At 37.2% G+C, this 20123-nt stretch overlaps 1 protein-coding gene across 1 annotated transcript in view; it reads left to right on the top strand.

The window, feature by feature from the left end:
* The first annotated feature begins 5584 nt into the window (after positions 1-5584).
* The window catches only part of Grxcr1 (glutaredoxin and cysteine rich domain containing 1), a 120836-nt gene continuing 106297 nt past the window's right edge, over positions 5585-20123 (top strand). The window contains exon 1 of the mRNA XM_051198449.1: positions 5585-5968. Coding sequence (XP_051054406.1) covers positions 5585-5968 — 384 coding nt within the window. The remainder of the gene's footprint in view (positions 5969-20123) is intronic.

Below are 20123 nucleotides of genomic sequence, written 5' to 3'. Positions count from 1 at the left end.
TATTTGTAATAGCCAGAACCTGGAAGCAACCTAGATGCCCCTCAACTGAAGATTGGATAAAGAAAATGTGGTGTGTTTACACAATGGAGTACTACTCAGTGGTAAAAAACAATGACATCTTGGAATTCACTGGCAAATGAATGGTACTAGAAGGAATCATCCTGAGTGAGGTAACCCAGACACAGAAAGACAAACAGGGTACACACTCACTCATAAGTGGATATTAGACATAGAACAGAGGATAACCATCCTATAATCCACAAACCCAGAGAAGCTAGGAAACAAAGAGGACCCTAAAAGATACACACATGGACACATGGATCCCCCGTTCCCCAAGAAAGGGGACTAGATAAGATCTTCTGAGTTAATTGGGAGCACTGGAGTAGGGGTGGGCAGTAGGAGAGAGAGGAGGGGAGAAGGAACATGAGGGATTGGGAAGTTCAAGTTGGGGGAAGATTGGAGAGAGAGAGAGAGAGAGAGAGAGAGAGAGAGAGAGAGAGAAAGGAGAGAGAGGAGAGAGAGCATAAGGAAAGAGATACCATGATAGAGGGAGGTAATATTGGCTCAATAAGAAACCTGGCACTTGGGAAATTTCCAGGAACCTACAAGGATGACTCCAACTAAAAATTTAAGCAATAGCTTAACTGGCCCTACCCTATAATCATATTGATGGATATTTTAATTGCCATCATAGAGCCTTTATCAAGTAGCTGATGGACCCAGAAGCAGAGATCCATAGCTAAACATTGACCCAAACTCCTGGAGTCCAACTGTGGAGAGGGAAAGGTGATAATATGAGCAAAGGGGTCAAGATCATGTTGGGGAAACCCACAGAAATAGCTGATCTAAGCAAGTGGGAGCTCACTGACTCCAGACTGACAACTGAGGAACCTGCATAAGACCAAGCTAGGCCCCTGAACATGAGTTTCAGTTGGGAGGGGGGAATGGGAAGTCTGTGGGGCCACTAGCAGTGGAATCAGTATTTATCCCTAGTGCAAGAATTGGTCTTTTGGAGCCCATTCCCTATGGATGTATACCTAGCTACAGGGGTAGGGCCTTGGTCCTGTCTCCAAATGATGTGACAGACTTTGATGAGGCCTCACCCTCTCTGAGGTGTGCATGGGGGAGATAGTGGGAGAAGTGGGAGTAGGGGAGGGAGAGGGAACTGGGATTGGTTTCTAAAATAAGATTGTTTTAAAACTTAAAAACAAAAAAACAAAAAAACAAAAACCAACCAACCAAACAAGAAAACATCGGCCATAAAAATAACACCAGAAGTCTGTATTAGGTTAGAGATTTTTGTTATATAAGTTTATTAATAGGATTCTTTCTAAGAGTATTCTTATTTTACACCTCATCTGTGGACATTCTAAGCACGGAAAATCACAGGGCACTCTAAGAAGTTGGCTTCTCAAGCTTCTTCATGTGGCACTCACATTTGTTTGAAACCCATTTTTGGCAAACTCTTTTTTGTTTGTTTCTACATTAGCTTTCTGTTATAATAAATACTGGAGATAACTATAAAGAGCAAAGGTTTGTGTAGCTCTCACAGCTTTTGAGGTTCTAGCTCATGAATGGTTCATGGGCAGTGACCAACTTCTAGTGTTTTCAAGAGTAAGAAAACAGAATAGTAAATGTGATGCCTAAAAGTCAGCAGCACACGGAGGGATGTCACATTTACTTTGTGATTCAGGGCACTGGAAAGAATTATACTACAAATCCAGAGACGTGGTTAAATGACTTCTCACTGCACAAAACTCTAACCAGACATAGAAGAGTGGTGGGCAGCAAGGTTTTGAAAGCAGGGAAAGTTTAACAGTTGCATTCTGATATTGTGTCTTCTTTATAATTGTGACATTGCTGGACACTCTAAAGTTTTTTTAATTTTCTGAACAAGCTTTTTGGTTTTCCCCTCAAAGACATTTACATATATTTTCACAACTTTGAAGGTACCCCTGTTTCTGCCTCTTATATTTTCACATTCACATTCAGAATGTCCTAATTTTGGAAGACTCTAGCATAACAGCTTCTCGTTCTACAAGCTCATCACTTCTACTTTATCTACAGGAGAACTCTTTACTATGTCCTTATTCATTGTGTCTACTTTTGTATTCTTTGTAATTCTTCTCACAGTTTTTACTATGTTTTTATTTCTATATTATATAAATTTACCCTGGCACAGGTATCATTTTTATTTTATTCTAGTCTATGTAGACTAGATCTAGAAATTCTGATATGGTAGGTGCACAATTAATATTGCTTAAATGAGTAACTATAAGTGTATATATGAAGTGCAAGAAATTCATGAGGATGGACCATAGAAGTCTGTAAAAGATTAAAATGTGATGAACAATAAACGGATCCTTGCAAATGGGTGATAAGTGAAGCAGTTACTTTCTTGATGCATACTGGCCAGGAGCCAATTTTAAACAGAATGAGGTTGCAGAGTATAGAATAAGTTATTGAAAAGCAAGAAGCTCAATTACTTCAAGGGGAAGGCATTCATATACACACAAAGCATTCTGTGTCAGTGAAATATGATTTTTAACCAAAAATGCCATAATTTTATGTTTATATTTATCACATCTATTATAGGTTTTCTGTTTTATTTAATATTTTTTCTTATTTTACATACTAATTCCAGTTCCTTCTCCCTCCTATCCTCCCATGTCCCCCACAGATCCCCATCCCATCCCTCATCCACTCCCCATGGGGAGTGAGGCCTTCCATGAGGGATCAACAAAGTCTCTTACATAATTTGGGGTAGGGCCTAGGTCCTTCCTCATCTAGTCTAGGTTTTATATTTGAACAGTGTTATGATACTTATGGGATATTTATTGCTTGAGTGAATGAAGAAATAAAAGATTTATCTATTGAATTCAGTAACATAATTTTATTTAGCTTAAGAAAGGTATGAATTATAACTATTAAGAATGTATTATATATCAAACATATGGTTTATCATAATAAAGATGTTTTTGCTAGTGTGAGAAACCTGTGTGAAGGGTAGAAATGCTTCATTAGAGTGATGGAATTTTAGAACATTGAAAACATCTATGGGAAAGTGTGTGTTATGTATGCATAGATTTACATGTATGTTTAGTAGTTATAAAATATATTAAGTGAGTCTTCTCTCTTTCAAGGATGAACTGAAAGACCAATAGACTCAGAGTCAACCTCCCATAGCAGGTAATTTAGTGAGAGGATACTTACTGTGATTTAAAAAAAAATAGGCATGTTGTATCTCAATGTCCAGATTTTCTATACATACAGGAGCAAACGGGGAAGGTGTGGATCTTATCATGTTTCTCAGAGATAATGGCAGAGGGAGATACTGTATGTTGTTTAGTAAAAAGGTAAGAGTTAATAAATGTAATATGAATTTTTATTTGACTCTATGGCCTAAATATACACAAATTATATATAGTTGTAGACACCCATATACTCATACATTATATAATATATGCATGATATAATTTCTCAACACATAATCATATGCCTAGTAGTGGTGATTGTTGTAAAGTTATCTTTGATTTTGACAGGGTTAGTCTTTTAATAATTGATTTGTTAATTCTTTGACACTTCCATACAATGCGTTTTGACCGTATTTACCAATTCATCCCCTTAATTCCTCTGAGATTCACCCCTGCCTTGATACACCTCCAATTTCATGCCCACTTTTTTGTGAGTTTAACTTAATAGCTCACTGACTTCAATTTGTGCTGCCCATGTACTTCTGAGTGCAGGGCGATCCTACTGCAGCATGGGTGACCTACCAGGAGTCATACCCTTAAAGGAAACTGCATCTTCCTTACCATGAAGGTATCAACTGCCCATAGCACCCCAGCTATGGGGTACTGTAAACCTGGTCAAGAACCCAAGGTTGGGAGCTTGCAGGCCCCAAGAATAAACCTACCAACTGTTATTTTGATAAATGGACATATCAAACCACCCTATACGTTTATATCACTCTCTCATAGGTTTGTACAGCTCTCAGACCTCATCAGAGAGGTTTCTTTGTGTAATGGATAGTGTTATGCAGAAGTTCACAACTGGTCAGAGTGCAGAGAGTAAGTGACAATGGCTTAGCCACAAAGGGTACATCCATATCATATACTGTCTGCAAGGTTCAGGGTCCTTTGCAGAAAAAGGGAAAAGAAAGATTATAGGAACTAGAGGATGGGGAGGACAGGAACAAAGCAGTATTTTTTTTTGGACATGGCAGGACTGCTGGACTCATGAACTCATGATAGCTATTATTGCCTCTACACAACCTGTACATGACCAAGCCAATATGGGACGGGAGTATATGTCCTAAGATTTCTCAGATATTACGGTCAGAGGATTCTCTGCTTTAAGTGCATTGGTCTATAAGGGGTTAATCACTTTTGCTCATTTCTTATTGGCCAAAGCTGGCACTATTACTTTTGTCCTTAAAAGCAAAGAGCCGAACAGTCCTCCAGGTTTGTAAGAATTGGACAACCTCCACTCTACACACTGGAGTAGGCAAAAATTTTGTGTCTAGTGAGACTTTTGTCTGTAACTTTTTCTATTGAGTGTTTTCTGAACTTTGAAAACTAATATCAACAAATATCTTAGGTTATTAACATAAAATAATTCTCTCTTCTAAGTATTCAGGTAACATACTCAATAGCAACATTCCAACGCAATCTTACAACTTAAAAGGTTTCTTGGGTGCTTGCCAGAGTGATGGGAAACACACCAAGCAGGTGCAGGGGACCTTCTCTGTACAGGAATGACTGGGTGGAACATCTATCAGTGTCCATCACCTGGATTGCTTTGCTGATCTGGCTAGCTTGGAGGATTTTCCATTCTTCCTTCGAGGTTCCACATCTCCTTTCCAAACCCCTCCCCGTATCAAAGAGAACACCCCCTACTGGCAGAAGTAGGAACACAACCAACCAGAAGTTCTTTCACAGTGTGAAAGCTTGCTTGCCTTTAGCAAAGCGCCAAGAACATGAAGATGTCTGTTGAAAAATTCCCTTATGCAATGGTGTTGCAATCTAACCAGCTACTTCATTAAAGTCAACACTGCAGGTTTTATGTAGGCATGTAGCACACCCACTGTCCCTTTGAAAGATTTCCTGGGGACAATGGGAGAAGAACTAGCATTTAGAGATGACTGGGGCCCCTATGTCCTACACATTTAGTTTGTACCTCTATTCTAGACAGTAAACTGTAGAGTTGTTTACGCTAAGATCATTTCAACACCCATCCTGCTTAGACATTCAAGCCTCTATGTCCTTGTCACATACTTACTGTCTGTCTCATCCCAGGCCACTTTCTTGCACTTGTTCTGTCAGAGTCCACCATGAATGTTTAATATTTAAAGGCTGGGATCATTTTGCAGGTTTTAGTTTAATGGTAACCATAGCACACATGCACATCCATTATTGATAGCCATGGCACACTGCATGTCCTTGGGCATCCTCTTTTCTTTCATTCTTAGTGTCACAGGAGGACTACTGTCTCTGGAATTCAGCTCTGCTGTGCTGTGTGACAAAGGGATAAACTGACAGCAGATCCATAATGGTGTAAACTGTTCCTGTTGGTGGAGGTGACCATGCTAAAAAGAGAGACAAAGGCAGACAGTGACAGGCCACGGAAAGTCCGGTTTCGGATTGCCTCATCTCACAGTGGGAGAGTTCTGAAAGAAGTCTATGAAGATGGACAGCCACCGGGCTCTCTGGATTCTGAATGTGCCAGTGTCTGTGGAATAGATGGACTCAGAGACTCTGAGGGACAGCAAAATGGCCACATTGGATCAGAAGATAGTGAACATGAGAAAGACCATGATAACTTGCTGGTATTGGCTAGGACAGCCAGTGAGAAGGCTTTTGGTACAAGAAGAGTCAACATTTTAAGCAAAAATGGTACAGTCAGAGGCGTCAAATACAAAGTGAGTGCTGGCCAAGCTCTGTTTAACAATTTGACAAAAGTGTTACAGGTAAGTCATTACACTTTCCTGCTCTGAGCTTTATTCCTCACTCACAGTCTCAAGCCCTCTCAGTTCTCTAGGGTAGATTCAGCATCTTATTCCTCAAACTTTATGAAACACTCTCCATCTAGGACACTGTGTACACAGCCACCGTTAAAAATAATTTCAAGGCTCTTGGCAAACTAGAGTGCCTTCTCATAACCAAATTTCTGACATGTGCATGATATCTTCTGATATGTAATGGCTAGCACAGGATCTCTGTTTCTTAACAAAAAAAAAAAAAAAAAAAAAAAAAAAAAAAGAAAAGAAATGGCAGACTAGAGTATTTAAAGCATTTCTTCTTAGATCAGCACCCTTTGGTTCTTATATTGATAGCTATACCAGTAAAGCTGTGTGTTTGCATTTGGTACCAATTGCTTCAGTGGTACAGTTATGAAGACCAATGGGACTTCCTCCCATTTTCAAGGATGGTGTACCTTTTTTTTTTCCAGTCCATTTCTTCATTTATTTGTTCATAATAACTTTAGAGCAGTACTTGGAACAGCTATAAAAATACAAACAGAGATTCAGATTTCACAGTAAACAAACTTAAGATGTGCTAGGTTCTGCACAGGAACATAGGTGTGTGTTTAGATCTGATGCCTTTAACAATGATCCAATGTTTAGGAAAACATTTCAAATTTCCTGGAAGTACTAGTAGAAAAATTTTTGTTGTTGTTGTTAAAAAAAAAGTCAGCTCAGGAATAGTATTTATAATTACTATGATTAAAATAGTAACTCATTGTTTTCACTGTAATTATGTTTTCTATTTATTTTAGTAGTTAAGTAAAATGACCTCTCATAATAAACTATTCAATACTTCTACATTCTATAAGGAAGCAGGGATGATAGAGAGGAAGGGTTTCAACCCAAATGTGATTGCAGTATATTTTACTTCAAAGGAACTTTGTGAAAAGATCAAATTATGAGAACTTAAAGAAACAAATTGAAATCTTAACCAAAGAAAAAAAAGAGCACCTAAGAGTGGTGGTTATTTATATGTGTAGAACTTACTCATGAATGATTTAATAGGTTAAGGATGGAAGTCAAAATCAGAGACTGATAATCGTGCTTTGCAAAACAGGGCATGTTCTTACATAAATTAGTAGAGATTTGCTGCTGGGTTAAAGAAAACCTTACAGAAATGAGTTTTACTCATTATAAACATTCTTGCTGTCAAGCTGGAAACAAAGCTTCTATATGGCAATAGGTTCTACAATGTGTGCATTTCCTGTGGTCAGCTCAGCTCCCTATTATCTGAATTGCTTTATGATTTGAAGGTTTGTCCATAAAACTGCTATTTTAGTTTTAGTACTTTGATTTACATTAGTTTATCAACCTCTCAAGAAAACTGTCCCTTGCAAATAAATACCATAAACTCCAAAATTTACAAGGAAAACTCTAGTTTCCTCCCTTCTTTTCACCCTAATAAATAGTGCAAAAATTCACAATCAAGAGACAAAGGAAACCGCAAAGTCAAAATTTGACCATTAGATTTCCTTAAATATTTTCTAGCATAGTTTTCTATGCATAACTTGGTGAAAAATTTTATGAGAACAAATCCAGTAAAACTTTTTTTTTTTTTTGATCATCTTGTCTACCCCATGCTTTAAAACAATCAGCATTTGTAATCACAAAGTTTTGGCATTACCATTCGTTTCATCATAACCATTCTCACCATAAGATGAATGTTATTTGATCTCTTCCGGGAGAAACAGGGTAAAGGATCTGTGGCTTTGGATCAAGGCTGCCCATAGCACTACTCAGAGGGGCTCCATTCACTTCACTGTAAGAACAGTAGCTCTGTGCGATATGAGCAAAAAGACTTATGGGACACTATGTGGAGAATAGATTTGATTCCTTGCTACTTCATAAAGAGTGTGCTCATCAGAAAGGGTACCCTATGTCTTGTCCTGGGATGACTGAGTTCTCTCACAGTAGTAGAGAAAGCAGCATAAAAAAAAAAAAAAAAAAAACAACAACAACAAAAAGGAAGCTAATCATTCTATCACACCCATTCCCACTACCAGGTGTGACTTCTGCAAACATGCAGCAAACTGGCCTGAATGACACCAGAGTTTAGTGATTCATTTTAGGAAGGAAAATGTGAGCAAGCAGTTCCTTGGACATTTGGTTAAGGTTTTGATATAAAGCCTGTCTCAGTGAACCAGGAACCACGATTGAAGAAAAAGGCCTTCCTGTTTTAGTTTATAAAATCTTAAAGCACTCAATCTGAAACTTAAGGGGAAGTGCTAAATAAAAATAAAACCACCAGAGTCCGCATGAGATGCTTGGCTTCCTCTCTGTTATTTCCTTGTGTGGTTACTCCTTTGTCATAAACCATTGGCTCCATTTTCCAAAAATTTCAGCTGTACAGAGACGAGTTGATTAAATGGTTCTTTAACGCATTTTTTACTTCTTTGGTGGTACTTGTTTAGAAATGACTCTCAAGTGGATAGCTGAACTAGTTTCCATTCTGTTTGTTAGCTAATTTATTGATAATGGAGCATGCCCAATATTTATCAAGGTGATGGATAGTAGCCACAGGAAGTGAACAGACTGTGGTCAGTCAGTTGGTGGCCAGGCAGGTTTGGTAGAGGAGTGGGGCTCAGATGAATATTCAAGGATCTCCCGTTGGTCTGGATTATAGGTCTTCGGATGCAGAGGCTGGATTTGGTTTTACCACTGCCACAGGTACCAATAAGGCAATGTTAAAGAGAGGCTAACCTGGAAATCTAAAAGCCTAAGATGCAGTTTTAGCCCGTTACTTTCAAAGTTTGAAAATAACGCAGCGGCTGTGTAAACAGTAAATGTACCTGGGTCCCCAGGGTAAAATAAGAGTCCTTTCCGTTGCCGATGCTGTCAGTATTTAATGTGAAAAAATGAAGGAGACATGCCTGAGATCCTGATCATGCTAAGTTACTGGGAAGATCTTCTGGAGCTGAAGGCGAGGCATGTTTTCTAGTCAGGGCTAAGCTCGTCAATTAATTGAGTTGAGACAGACAGGCTCACAGGTGTTACCAATGCATTCTAAGATGGGTGGCCTCTGTAGCACTGACAATTGTACTCTAAGGATTTATTGTTTTTCTGTCTGGTAATTCATCTTTAGTCCTGATTATTGGAAAACTTTACAACTCCCCCACTACTTCTTTTTCCTCCCCCACCCAATGCTAGTCAGCTATCACAAATTATAAGGGTGCTGAGTGGCACACAGCTCTTACGGCCCAGTTTGCAGAATGAAATTGAGGTACTCTTTGTTCTTAGCCCAACATTAAAGTGTCTTAGTTAGTGTGGATCTGTGATGCGGATAATCAAGGTTGTGTAGGTTTGTGGATATATTGTTATGGATCTATATTTTAGATGGGTATCATTCCTTGACCTTATTCTCAAACTATGTTAGGATATTCTTGTAGAATATACCATTTTAGTTTCCATAATTCTAATTTCCTCTTCTCCAAATTTAAGACTGACAAAGAAAAACGAATCCAAAGAAGGACCTTGAATATAGATTATGTTTGTATACATGCATCTCTCTTGTTATTGTAGCTATATCTAGAAACATTTTAATCTTTTAAGATGAAAAAGTCAAATGTTGGGATAGTAATTTGCATCACACAAAGAGCTTTCTTACTTTTTTTTTGAGCTTTTTTGTTTATTGTTTTTACCTAAAATTCTTATGGAAGCAAGGAAATGATTGTTATGTCCCTGGTGATAATTAGAAAAAATAATTCTTACTTTTTCATAACTTCTGAAAATTATTATTACAATACATGCAATCTATACTTTTTGATAATTTTTTAGTATTATAGATCAAATATCTGTCACAAAGCTAATAATAAATGAATTTTTACATTTCTTCTTTCAAAAGTACAATATCAAATACGAAAATATACAAATTTACATTTTAATTTTTTATAATGATGAATAAAACATGTATTATGTATAATTTATAAGACTAAATTTATCATGTTATGATATAATCTAATCTTTTAAAATGCCATCATTTGTTTGTGAGATTTAAATTTTTATCTTTTTTTTGGTTTTTGTTTTTTTCAGACAGGGTTTCTCTGTGGCTTTGGAGGCTCTGTGGCTAGTCCTGGAACTAGCTCTTATAGACCAGGCTGGTCTCAAACTCATAGAGATCCATCTGCCTTTGCCTCCCGAGTGCTGGGATTAAAGGTGTGTGCCACCACCACCCAGGTTATCATTTTTTTTTATAGTCTGTTTTTCATCTAGGGAAGGTCTGAAGAAATAGACAATATATATTCAGTTTTAACAGTATGTTAAAAACTATCAAAGCCATCATTTCTAATTGATTGAGTAGTCATGCGACTGTAATGGTTTGTGTTAAGAAAGCCTGATCCTCCGACTTGTCCACTGAGTCAGTATGGATTATAGTTCCAGAAGTTTCTGGAAGTACTTTTATCCCACTCTGGCTCATGGAATATGTGATACTGTTATCCCTGCAATACTCTTGGTGAGTCTGTGGTTTTGGCAGCTTCCTTGAAGTATTCTGTAAAAGCATTATACTTAATTAAGAAACTTCTCAACACCAGGCAGCACTCACATCTCTTATGTGTACTGACATATTAATTGCTCATAGGAATCTTAAAAAAATAGTATTGGTATCAACAAATTAGTGTGAAACCTTTTTCTATATGAGGAAAAATTAATTTACAGAATTTAAAATGTCATTTTCCAGAAAAATTGTTACAGACAACTTGCTTGTGGGCATAAAGCCTAATTAGTTACCAGGAATCAGGCATGAATCTTAGGATATCTGATAAAATCTCAAATATTGTAAATGATTTCACTAAGAACACTCTGGACTTATTGTCCCCAAATCACGAAAAACAGGGCTTCCAAAATGAACTGTTGGTATATAATTTAAAGAATTATAGACTGACACACCTTAGAGTTCCATGATCAAATTTCTTTACTCTTGATAACATTATACACTGTGCAAACCTCAGTAAGCATCTTAATTATTCTTAGTTATAATCAAAATTTTGTGAAAGAAATAAGAGAATTGTCATTGTTACATCTCTCTTAAGAATTTTTTTTTGAATTATCACACACACATCTTTTGGAAAAGGTAGTGAATTAAGTTAAATCCTCTTGATGGTTGTTTTCCTCCCCTCCAACTCTCTTGGAGATTTCCTGTATGGGGTGGGGCTGGACTCTGCAGGTAGGGGCATTGCTAGCTTGCTCCATCCCTCCACCCTATTGTGTGTTCTTCTCACTAATGTGGAGACACCCATTGCATACTTGCCATGGGGCAGAGGGCTTGCCCTGAATGCTCTGAATACTCAGTGCTGTGGATGATGGTCCAAAGCAGATTCTGAAACAACTTACCCACGAAGTTGATGTTACTGCACATCTCCAAAGGATTCTCTGCTTTGGTTGTTGACATAATATTTTCTGTTACTCGTTCTTAATTTTTTGAATATGTTTTCCCCCTTTGCATCATCATTTCATTTGGTCTTTTTCTTCCTTTCTTTTGTATTTCTTTTCTTCGTCTTTCTAGTTTAGCTCTGCCTTGTAGACTAAGGACTGTGTAACCTAGGACTTTTAATTCTGATCCTTCAATTCTGTAGATAATTAGCACTTTTCCATTTTCCCTGAATTTTGTGGAAACCTTTAGCTCCATCAATATCGACGATTCTCTTTACTTTGTGAGACTCTTCCATTGTTATGACATTTTTTTAAAATTTGTATACTGTTAGTTTTGGTTACATGACCTCAGTCTTAGGAATCTGCCTAAACCTGAGAACAATGTGCAAGCATGCTCTCAGAAAGTTGACATGTAACCATCAATAAGCTCTTACAAATAGCACATAATGACCACATAATTAAGGGAACTAGCCCATGACTTCTTATTCCATAGTTTTCTAATAATCTTTATTGAGACATAAATCATATAGAATGTTATTCACACATTTAAAGTGTACTGTTAGATACTTTTAGTGAGTTAACAGTATAAACTGTGTTTTCATTATTTACAAATCTGTAAGCATTGGCCTTTATTTCTCTCTCTTCCCTCCTGCATTTCCTTTCTTCACAATTTTCCCTTGCTATAGAAAATTACTTATCTACTTCCTAGTTATCTGCTTAATGTTTCCATTTAAACATCTCCTTCCTATGTAGTTATGCATTCAGTGGTCAACAGCTCCACATTTCTCAATTCTTACTAGTCCCTCAAGTGTCTGATAACCACTATTCTAGTCTCTGGAAAGTCAACGTTTTATGTCTCATATATGAGATCATATGGTATTTATATAATTGTTTACCTGAATTTCAGCTAACCTGAAAGGCTATTAACATTGTGCAAATTTCCACTTTTTTTTTCTTATTTTACAGATCAATCCCAGTTCTTTCCCTTCCTCCCTCCCTCCCTTCCTCCCTCCATACCTCCCTCCCTCCCTCCCTCCATCTCTCCCTCCCTCTCTCCCTCCCTCCATCCCTTCCTTCTTCCCCCGCCCATGTCCCAGACCCTCCTCCCACACCCCCACTCCACAGGGAGGGCGATGCCTTCTAGGAAGAATCATCAAAATCTGTCAAGTCATTTGGAGGACTAGGCCCTCCCTCCTGCCTCTAGGCTAAGGGAGTATCCCTCCCTGGGAATGCTTTGTCAAAGTCCTTTCCTGCACCAGGGATACATCCTGGTTTCACTGTCAGAGGTCCCTTAGACTGCCCAGGCCTTCTAACTGAGACACAAGTTCAGGAGGTCTGAGTAGGTTCAATGCTGGTTTCCCAGCTATCAGTCTGGGGGGGGGGTCCATGAGCTTCCCCTTATTCAGGTAAGCTGTCTCTGTGGGTTTCTGTAGATTGGTCTTGACCCCATTTTCTTATCACTCCTCCCTATCTGTAACTGAATTCCAGGACTTCAAGTCAGTGTTTAGCTGTGGGTGTCTGCTCTTTCCATCAGCTACTTAGATGAGGGCTCTGTGATGGCATGTAAGTTAGTTATCAATCTCAATATCAGGGAAAGACATTTAAGGTAGCCTTTCCACTATTGCTCAGATTATTAGTTGGGGTCATCTTTGTAGGTCTCTAGACATTTCTCTAGAGTCAGTTTTCTCTTCAAACTTATAATGGCTCCCTCTATTATGCTATATCTCCTTTTTATTTTATTTTTTTAATTTTACTCTTGTCTATTCATCCCTGACTCAATCTTCCTAATCCCACATGTTCTCCTCTAACTCCCTCTCCACTCACTGCCCCCCCCCACTCCCAATATGCTCAGGAGATCTTGTTCCTTTCCCCTTCTGTGAAGGACCTTGTATGAATCTCTTAGGTTCCTCCTTGTATCCTAGTTTCTCTGGTGGTGTGAATTATAGGTTGGTGGTCCTTTGCTCTATGTCTAAAATCCATATATGAGCAAATACATACTGTGTTCCTCTTTTTGTGAGTGGATTACCTCACTCAGGATGGTTTCTTCAAGTTGCATCCATTTGGCTGCGAATTCAAGATTCCGTTTTTCCCCCCAGGGGCTAGTATTCCATTGTGTAAATGTACCACATCTTCTTCAACCATTCTTCAGTTGAGGGACATCTAGGTTGCTTCCAGTTTCTTGCTATTACAAATAATGCTGCCATAAACATAATTGAACAGATATCTTTGTTGCATGCATGTGGAATTGCCAGGTCCTGTGGTAGATTGATTCCCATTTTCTTGGGGAACCGCCATACTGATCTCCAAAATGGCCAGACTCAAGTTCAACTTCCTCAATTTTCCACTTTTTATAGTGGTATAGTATTCTATTATGAATATGCCACATTTTCCTATTCACTTATTCACTAATGGTGACTTATGTTGATTACATGTTTTAGCTGTTGTGACTAGTGCTGTAATAAACACAAGTGTGCAGATAACTCTTTGCCTGTGGTGTTTTTTTTACATGTATGTAGTTGAAAAATCTATAAGACCTGTTTTCTCTAGAATTCAGTTTAAGTATGTTTGCTTGATAATTTTGTGTGTGGACAATCTGATGAAATATTGAAGTCTCCTATCATCATTTAATATGACTTAACTCTTCCTTCATATCAATTAGCATTTGCTTTATGCTTCCAGGTCCCAGATTTTGGGTATAGATGCATTTATAATAGTTGCCTTGTTAAGCTGACCTCTGGGTTATTATGCAGTTACGTTTGTGTTACCTTTTAAAAATTTTTTTGTGATAAAAATCTACTTTATCTGATGAAATCACAGCTCTTCTTCCTTCTATTGGTCTCAAATTGCATGGAATTTTTTTCTCCACCTTTTTACTTTCAGATGACATATTTCTTTGCAGGAAAAGTATATTTCTTTACATTCCAAATGGTTGAGTCTTGGTTTTGTTTTTTAATCCAGACACCTACTGTGCATTGCTTAATTGCAGAATTTAACCCATTTATATCCAAAACAATTATTGACAGACAATATAACTGTTATTTAGTCCATTTTTCTGAATTGGTTTATGATTAATTATATTTCTTTTTGGTTTCATGATTTTTCCTTGAGTATTACATTTTTACTCATTGATTTTCTGTTTTTAGTGTATAATCATTATAGGTTTTTGCCTTGTGGTTACTGTGGAACTTACAAAAACATGTAGTTGACAATGGACATTTTAATCTGATAGCAATTTAACTGTGGTCATAAAAATATTTCACACTTTTATTCTACTGTTTCTCCACATTAAATTTTTTATATTGTATATAGTATATAACTCTTTATATTGTATATTACTTAATGAATTGTTGGAGTTATAATTATTTCTTTTATTTTGGGGGTATGAATATGGAAATGCTGATGTGATCTTCCTTTCTTTAATATTTTTGTTTTTAAATTTCATATTAGCATACAATATTAGAGTACTCTAATTTCTATTAGAGTACTCTAAAATGTAATCAAGGCTTACATTTACTATACTCCCTAGCATTCTTTATAAGACAAGTTCATCAAAGAGCTCTCTCAGTTGTGTGCCTGAGAAAGTCTGAGAAAGAATGGCATCTTTTCTGATTGCAGTGTTCTTGGTTGGCAGGATTCCATTTGGTTCTCTGAGTGTGTAATCCCACCCCCCTGTGCTCTGTAATGTTTCTGTTGAAATGTTTGCTATCTAGGTAGTTCCTCAAATGGGATTTTCTTCTTTAAGTGCAGCTTTCAGAATCCTCTCTAGGGGTTTGAACATTGATAGTTTGATTGGAGTATGCTTCTGGTGATTTTATTTTTATTAAATGTGACTGGTGTCCTTTGACTTTTTTGAACCCTGGTATTTATGTCTTTCTGCAGGTTTGGACATTTCATGCTGTTACTTTTATAAGTAAGCTTTTTATTCCTGTCTCTCATCCCTTTTGAATGCTAACAACTTGTACTCGTGCTCTTTAGATGTTATACTATACATCATTTAAGCTTTCATTCCTTTTCATTCTTTTTTTTCTTTTTTCTCTTCTTATTGGAAAATTTCAATGTCTGGCTTGCCACCAGCCAGCCCATCCAGAATCCCAAGCTAGAATTAGCAAAGATTTAGTGCCATCAAAGAATGCCAGCCAAAGTTCAAAGAGGCCACCGTCTCATCAAATGTGCAGGCATCAACATAAGGACACCCGGATAATGAAAAACCCGAGAAACACAGCACCGTCGAAAGATATGAAGAAAGCTCTAGAAACCGACCAAGATGAAAAAGAAATTTATGAAATGACAGACAAGCAATTCAGAATTATCCTTTTAAAGAAGTTCAGGGAATTACAAGACAACACAGACAGAAAACTAAGTGAAATTCAAGAAATAATTAACAAACAACATGAGATGTTTGATAGAGAAATAAAAGTTAACCATTTCAAAATAAAAATCCTAGAGATCAAGAATACAATAAGTGAATTGGCAAATTCAACAACAGGTTTCAACAGAAGACTTGATCGGGTTGAAGGAAGGATCAATGAGCTGGAAGACTGGACATATGATTCTAGACTTTAAGAAAGTTTTGTAAAAGCAGAGCCAGACAGCCTCTCTTTGGTGGCTTGCTCATGCCAGAGGACTTCCTGATATATTTCAAAATGTGTACAACAGTATCATAAGCATTTAGTCTATATTTATATACTTATATAATATGCCAGTGCCTGAGTTATTATTGCCTAGAGGACATTTACAAAATTATGAACTAAATAAAACATCATACAGAAAATTTTAATTAAGCAAAATTTATTTTTATGTGCAAGTTTATTTTCCCAATAACCATTATGCCTTATAACATTTTCTTGACAGAGAAATAGATATAGTTTCTCTTGTAATGTTTCTACAAATTTAATAAACAATAGCAGTATTCAGTATTTTATAGATTTCTAAGCAACAAGTTAAGTTGATTTTTGATCTTTTTCTCTTTTATAAAATTCAAGGTCTGTAACATTTCTCTTTTTTGTTCCTTCTTCCCCTTCCTTTCTTTCTTTCTCCCTTCCTTCCATCCTTCCTTCCTTCCTTCATTCCTTCCTTCTTTCCTTTTTCAAGATAAGATTTCTCTGTGTGCTCTTAGCTGTCCTGGAACTCACTCACTTGCTCTCTAGATAAGGCTTGCCTGGAATTCAGAGATCTACCTGCCTCTGCCTCCCGAGTGCTGGGATTAAAGGTGTGTGCCACCACTGTTTTGAAAGTCTATAATTTTTCTACAGGGAAAGCCCATAGAAGCTTTGCTAGTCCACAAGGGAAATACAATAGTGAAAGCCAGTGTCTTGATTTGCCCCAGATAGTTTTTGGGAAAAGAGAACAGGCAACTAGAGAGTCTGAGCACCAAACATTGGGGAACAAATGATGGCCATCTTTGGTAGAATCCTGAGAAGATCTAGATGGACTGCAATCTCAGGGGAAGTTGAGGGAGATAGATATAGAGAGGAGTGGGTTATAGACAAAGAAAGCAGCATGGAAAGTTCCAGTACCAGACCATAAAACCGAGAATGCACTCATATTTGTATATTATTGATAGAATGGAACCAGGTTCAAATGCCCTCATGGGTATCTAGGAAGTACTTTCCTTTGAAAGCTATCAGCATTGTGCTTGTATAGCATCTGGAAGAAGTGATTACCTCCCCAGTAATGAAGGTTCTTTTGAATTCCCTCCAACCTGTTCCAATTAAACACATATGATTGCATTGATCCAAGACTCATGACTTCCCTTGGATAGAGAGTTGTACCTTTGGTACTCAGGTCAAACAAGTTGATTACCTAAGAATTGAGACTTATAGCATCTATTTTTAATAAAGGGTGAATAATGATTACTATTCATTTTAATATGTTAGCCTTCTGTTGCTGCTGAAATAAATTGCCATTAGTTTTGTGGCTTAAAACAATGCTATTGTGATCAAAAGCCTGAGTGTTACAGTATTAAATTTAGGTTTTGGCATAGCAATTTCTCTGAAAAATCTAAGAATATATTACTATTGTTTTCCAGCTTCCACAGGCTTCCTATATTTTTTTGCTCTTAGCACTGGACAATTCTCACTTTGCTACCATTTGTATGTCTTCTCTGACTTTTCTTCTTTATCTCATATAAGAATTTGTGATTGCTCTGGACTCACTCAAAGAATCTAAGACAACCTACCATTATTGTTTGGATCTGGAATAATTCCTCAAAACTCATATGTTAAAAACTTGGTCCCCAGCTGGTGTTGGAAATTGGAAGTTGTAGAAGTGATAAGACTTGGGACATTATAGAAGTAGGCCACTGGGAAATGCTTTATGGATTTATATTTTGCCCTGATAACTCCATGCTCTTTTCTTCTATTTCCTGTTCATTATCAGGTGAGTTACTTGCTCTACTGCACTCTTTCTGACATGATGACACAAAGGCAACTGGTGATAGGACTGAAACCTCTGAAAACATGAAGCAAATTAAACTTTTACTTCTTATGTTGTCTTTCCAGTGTTTATTTGTCTCAGCATCAGAAATCTTACTTACAGATAAACTAGACTGATAAATGGAATCATTGCTGTGACCATACTCAGTGATGTGGTTCAGAAGCATTGGAGTTGCTTTGCAGAAAATTTTGAAAGGTTCAGAAATGTGACAGGAGAAGCCCACAGATGTTGTGAGTGCAACTTAATGGGAGACCATGGTGAGCTCAGACAACCAAGATGCTGATAGGAATACAGGAAGTGAAGATGATGCTCAAGAAGTTAGAGATGGGAACAAAGACTCTTCTGGGAACGGGACTAGAACATTCATGCTACATTGCAAAGAAACATTCCATATTTAGGATGGACCCAGAGACTTTCTGTCTAGCCATTTTTAAAGGTAACTGACTACTTATTCTGGCAGAAAAAAAATGTCAATGCATTCAGGTAATGTCATGAATATGGTTGCATTGAGCCTGATTTACAATGAGAATTAAGATGAAAGAGCAAACTAGACATATTTGAAATATTTAAGTTTGTCAAAAAAAAAAAATAAGATACATGTAAGTTGGGGTTGAGAAGGTGTGGTCTCTGAATAGGTTAGTACCATTTGAATGAAATCAGATACTTGGAGGAACAGGTTAATAGGGGCCTGACTTTTTGTACATTTTGACCCTGCCCATTCTTGTCTTTCCCTTCGTTGTCCTGCCACCATGAGTTAAGCCATTTCACACTGTTATATGCTCCTTCCTATGATGTTGTCTTCAACAGGAGTCCAGAAGCAACTAACAAAAGTAATGCTGACAGAAACCCCAGAAACCATGAGCCAAAACAAACCTGCCCTTTCTCCTATAAACTGGTTTTCTCTTGTATTTTGTTATAGCAATCAAGAGTTACTACACCAACATGTCCATATCTATAGTGTCTATAATCCTTTTGTCATATAAAATAATGTGCTCATAGGTCGTAAAGATTATGATATGGGCATTTTGTCACTTATTATTTTACTTACTCTTCCTGATATTAAGGCAATTTTGCCAGAGGATATTAAGGTTGCATAATAGACTAAAGTCTTATTCCATGCTATTTTGTTTCTGTATAGAGGTATTGTATTACCATATATGTGTCATGGCTACTTGAGAGCAGAATGCAATTCTAACCTTTTGATACAGGTATTGGCCAAAAAGATAGTAACAGATATGGCACACTTGGAGGCTCAAAGTAAACATGCATGATCATACTCATACTTTATATATTGTTTCCACTATCATGAGGACATTCTTGAAAAGCCCAGGTGCCCCATGAGAGAGAGAGAGAGAGAGAGAGAGAGAGAGAGAGAGAGAGAGAGAGAGAGAGAGACAAAGACCTAAATTCAACTGATAGCTTAAAACCAACCCTGTAGAGTTCAGCCTTGGTAAGTCAGACTCCAGTAATCTTCAGACTCATGAGATAAATTAATAATAGTTATGAACTAAGAGAAAACTGTGAAAGGCAGAAAGAGATAGATGATGTAACAGTAGCTCTGATAAAGTCCACATCAGGCTCAGGGAATTCCACAGTACCTCTTCTTAAGTTCTTTAACAATGACTCTTACACGTTACTCTTGCCAAGGCAGAAATTTTGTTCAGAATTATAGTCACCAGCCCTTGAAGGCTTAGGTATCACTGCTATTGCTATGTTAAATGTCATGTGTTGGAAATGCGGTTTTTCCATATGGTAGCATTGGAAGATGGTCCAGGCCTATTAAGAATTGTTTGAGTCATGGAATGGAGTTCTCATGAATGGATAAATTCTTTTTATCTTAGAAGTTGGCTAGCTATCACAGGAATTCGCCTTGATTTCTTGTTTCATACACATGTAGTCTTTCCTTCCCACTTCCACTAAATTATACTGATAAAGCACCATAATGTCTCAGCAGATAATCTTGAACTTTCCAGAAACAAGGAGCCTAAGAACAAAATTTCTTCTTTCACTAATTACTCAATTTCTTTAATTTACAGTATGGACAGGTAGAATAAGGCAGGAAAGTCAGCTGTTCTTATATAAATATCTAAAATGTGAAATAGCTTTGGAACTGGTTAAGAGGTAAGGGCGAGGACTATTCTGAAATACATGCATTGAAAGATACATAGTAGTTGGGGGCTGATTTGGTCATGAAGGTAGAATGTTCATAATTTATTAGTTGTTTCCTCACAGTAATAGTCAGCCACCACAGTAGTTTGGCCTTATTTCTCCTCAAGCTTATGTGTTCTCTCTCCTT

Source organism: Phodopus roborovskii, unplaced genomic scaffold (genome assembly GCF_943737965.1).
Source record: "Phodopus roborovskii unplaced genomic scaffold, PHOROB, whole genome shotgun sequence".
In the NCBI taxonomy this organism is placed as follows: domain Eukaryota; kingdom Metazoa; phylum Chordata; class Mammalia; order Rodentia; family Cricetidae; genus Phodopus; species Phodopus roborovskii.
Note: the sequence above shows the minus strand (reverse complement) of the source record. Positions and strands in the feature narration are given on the sequence as shown.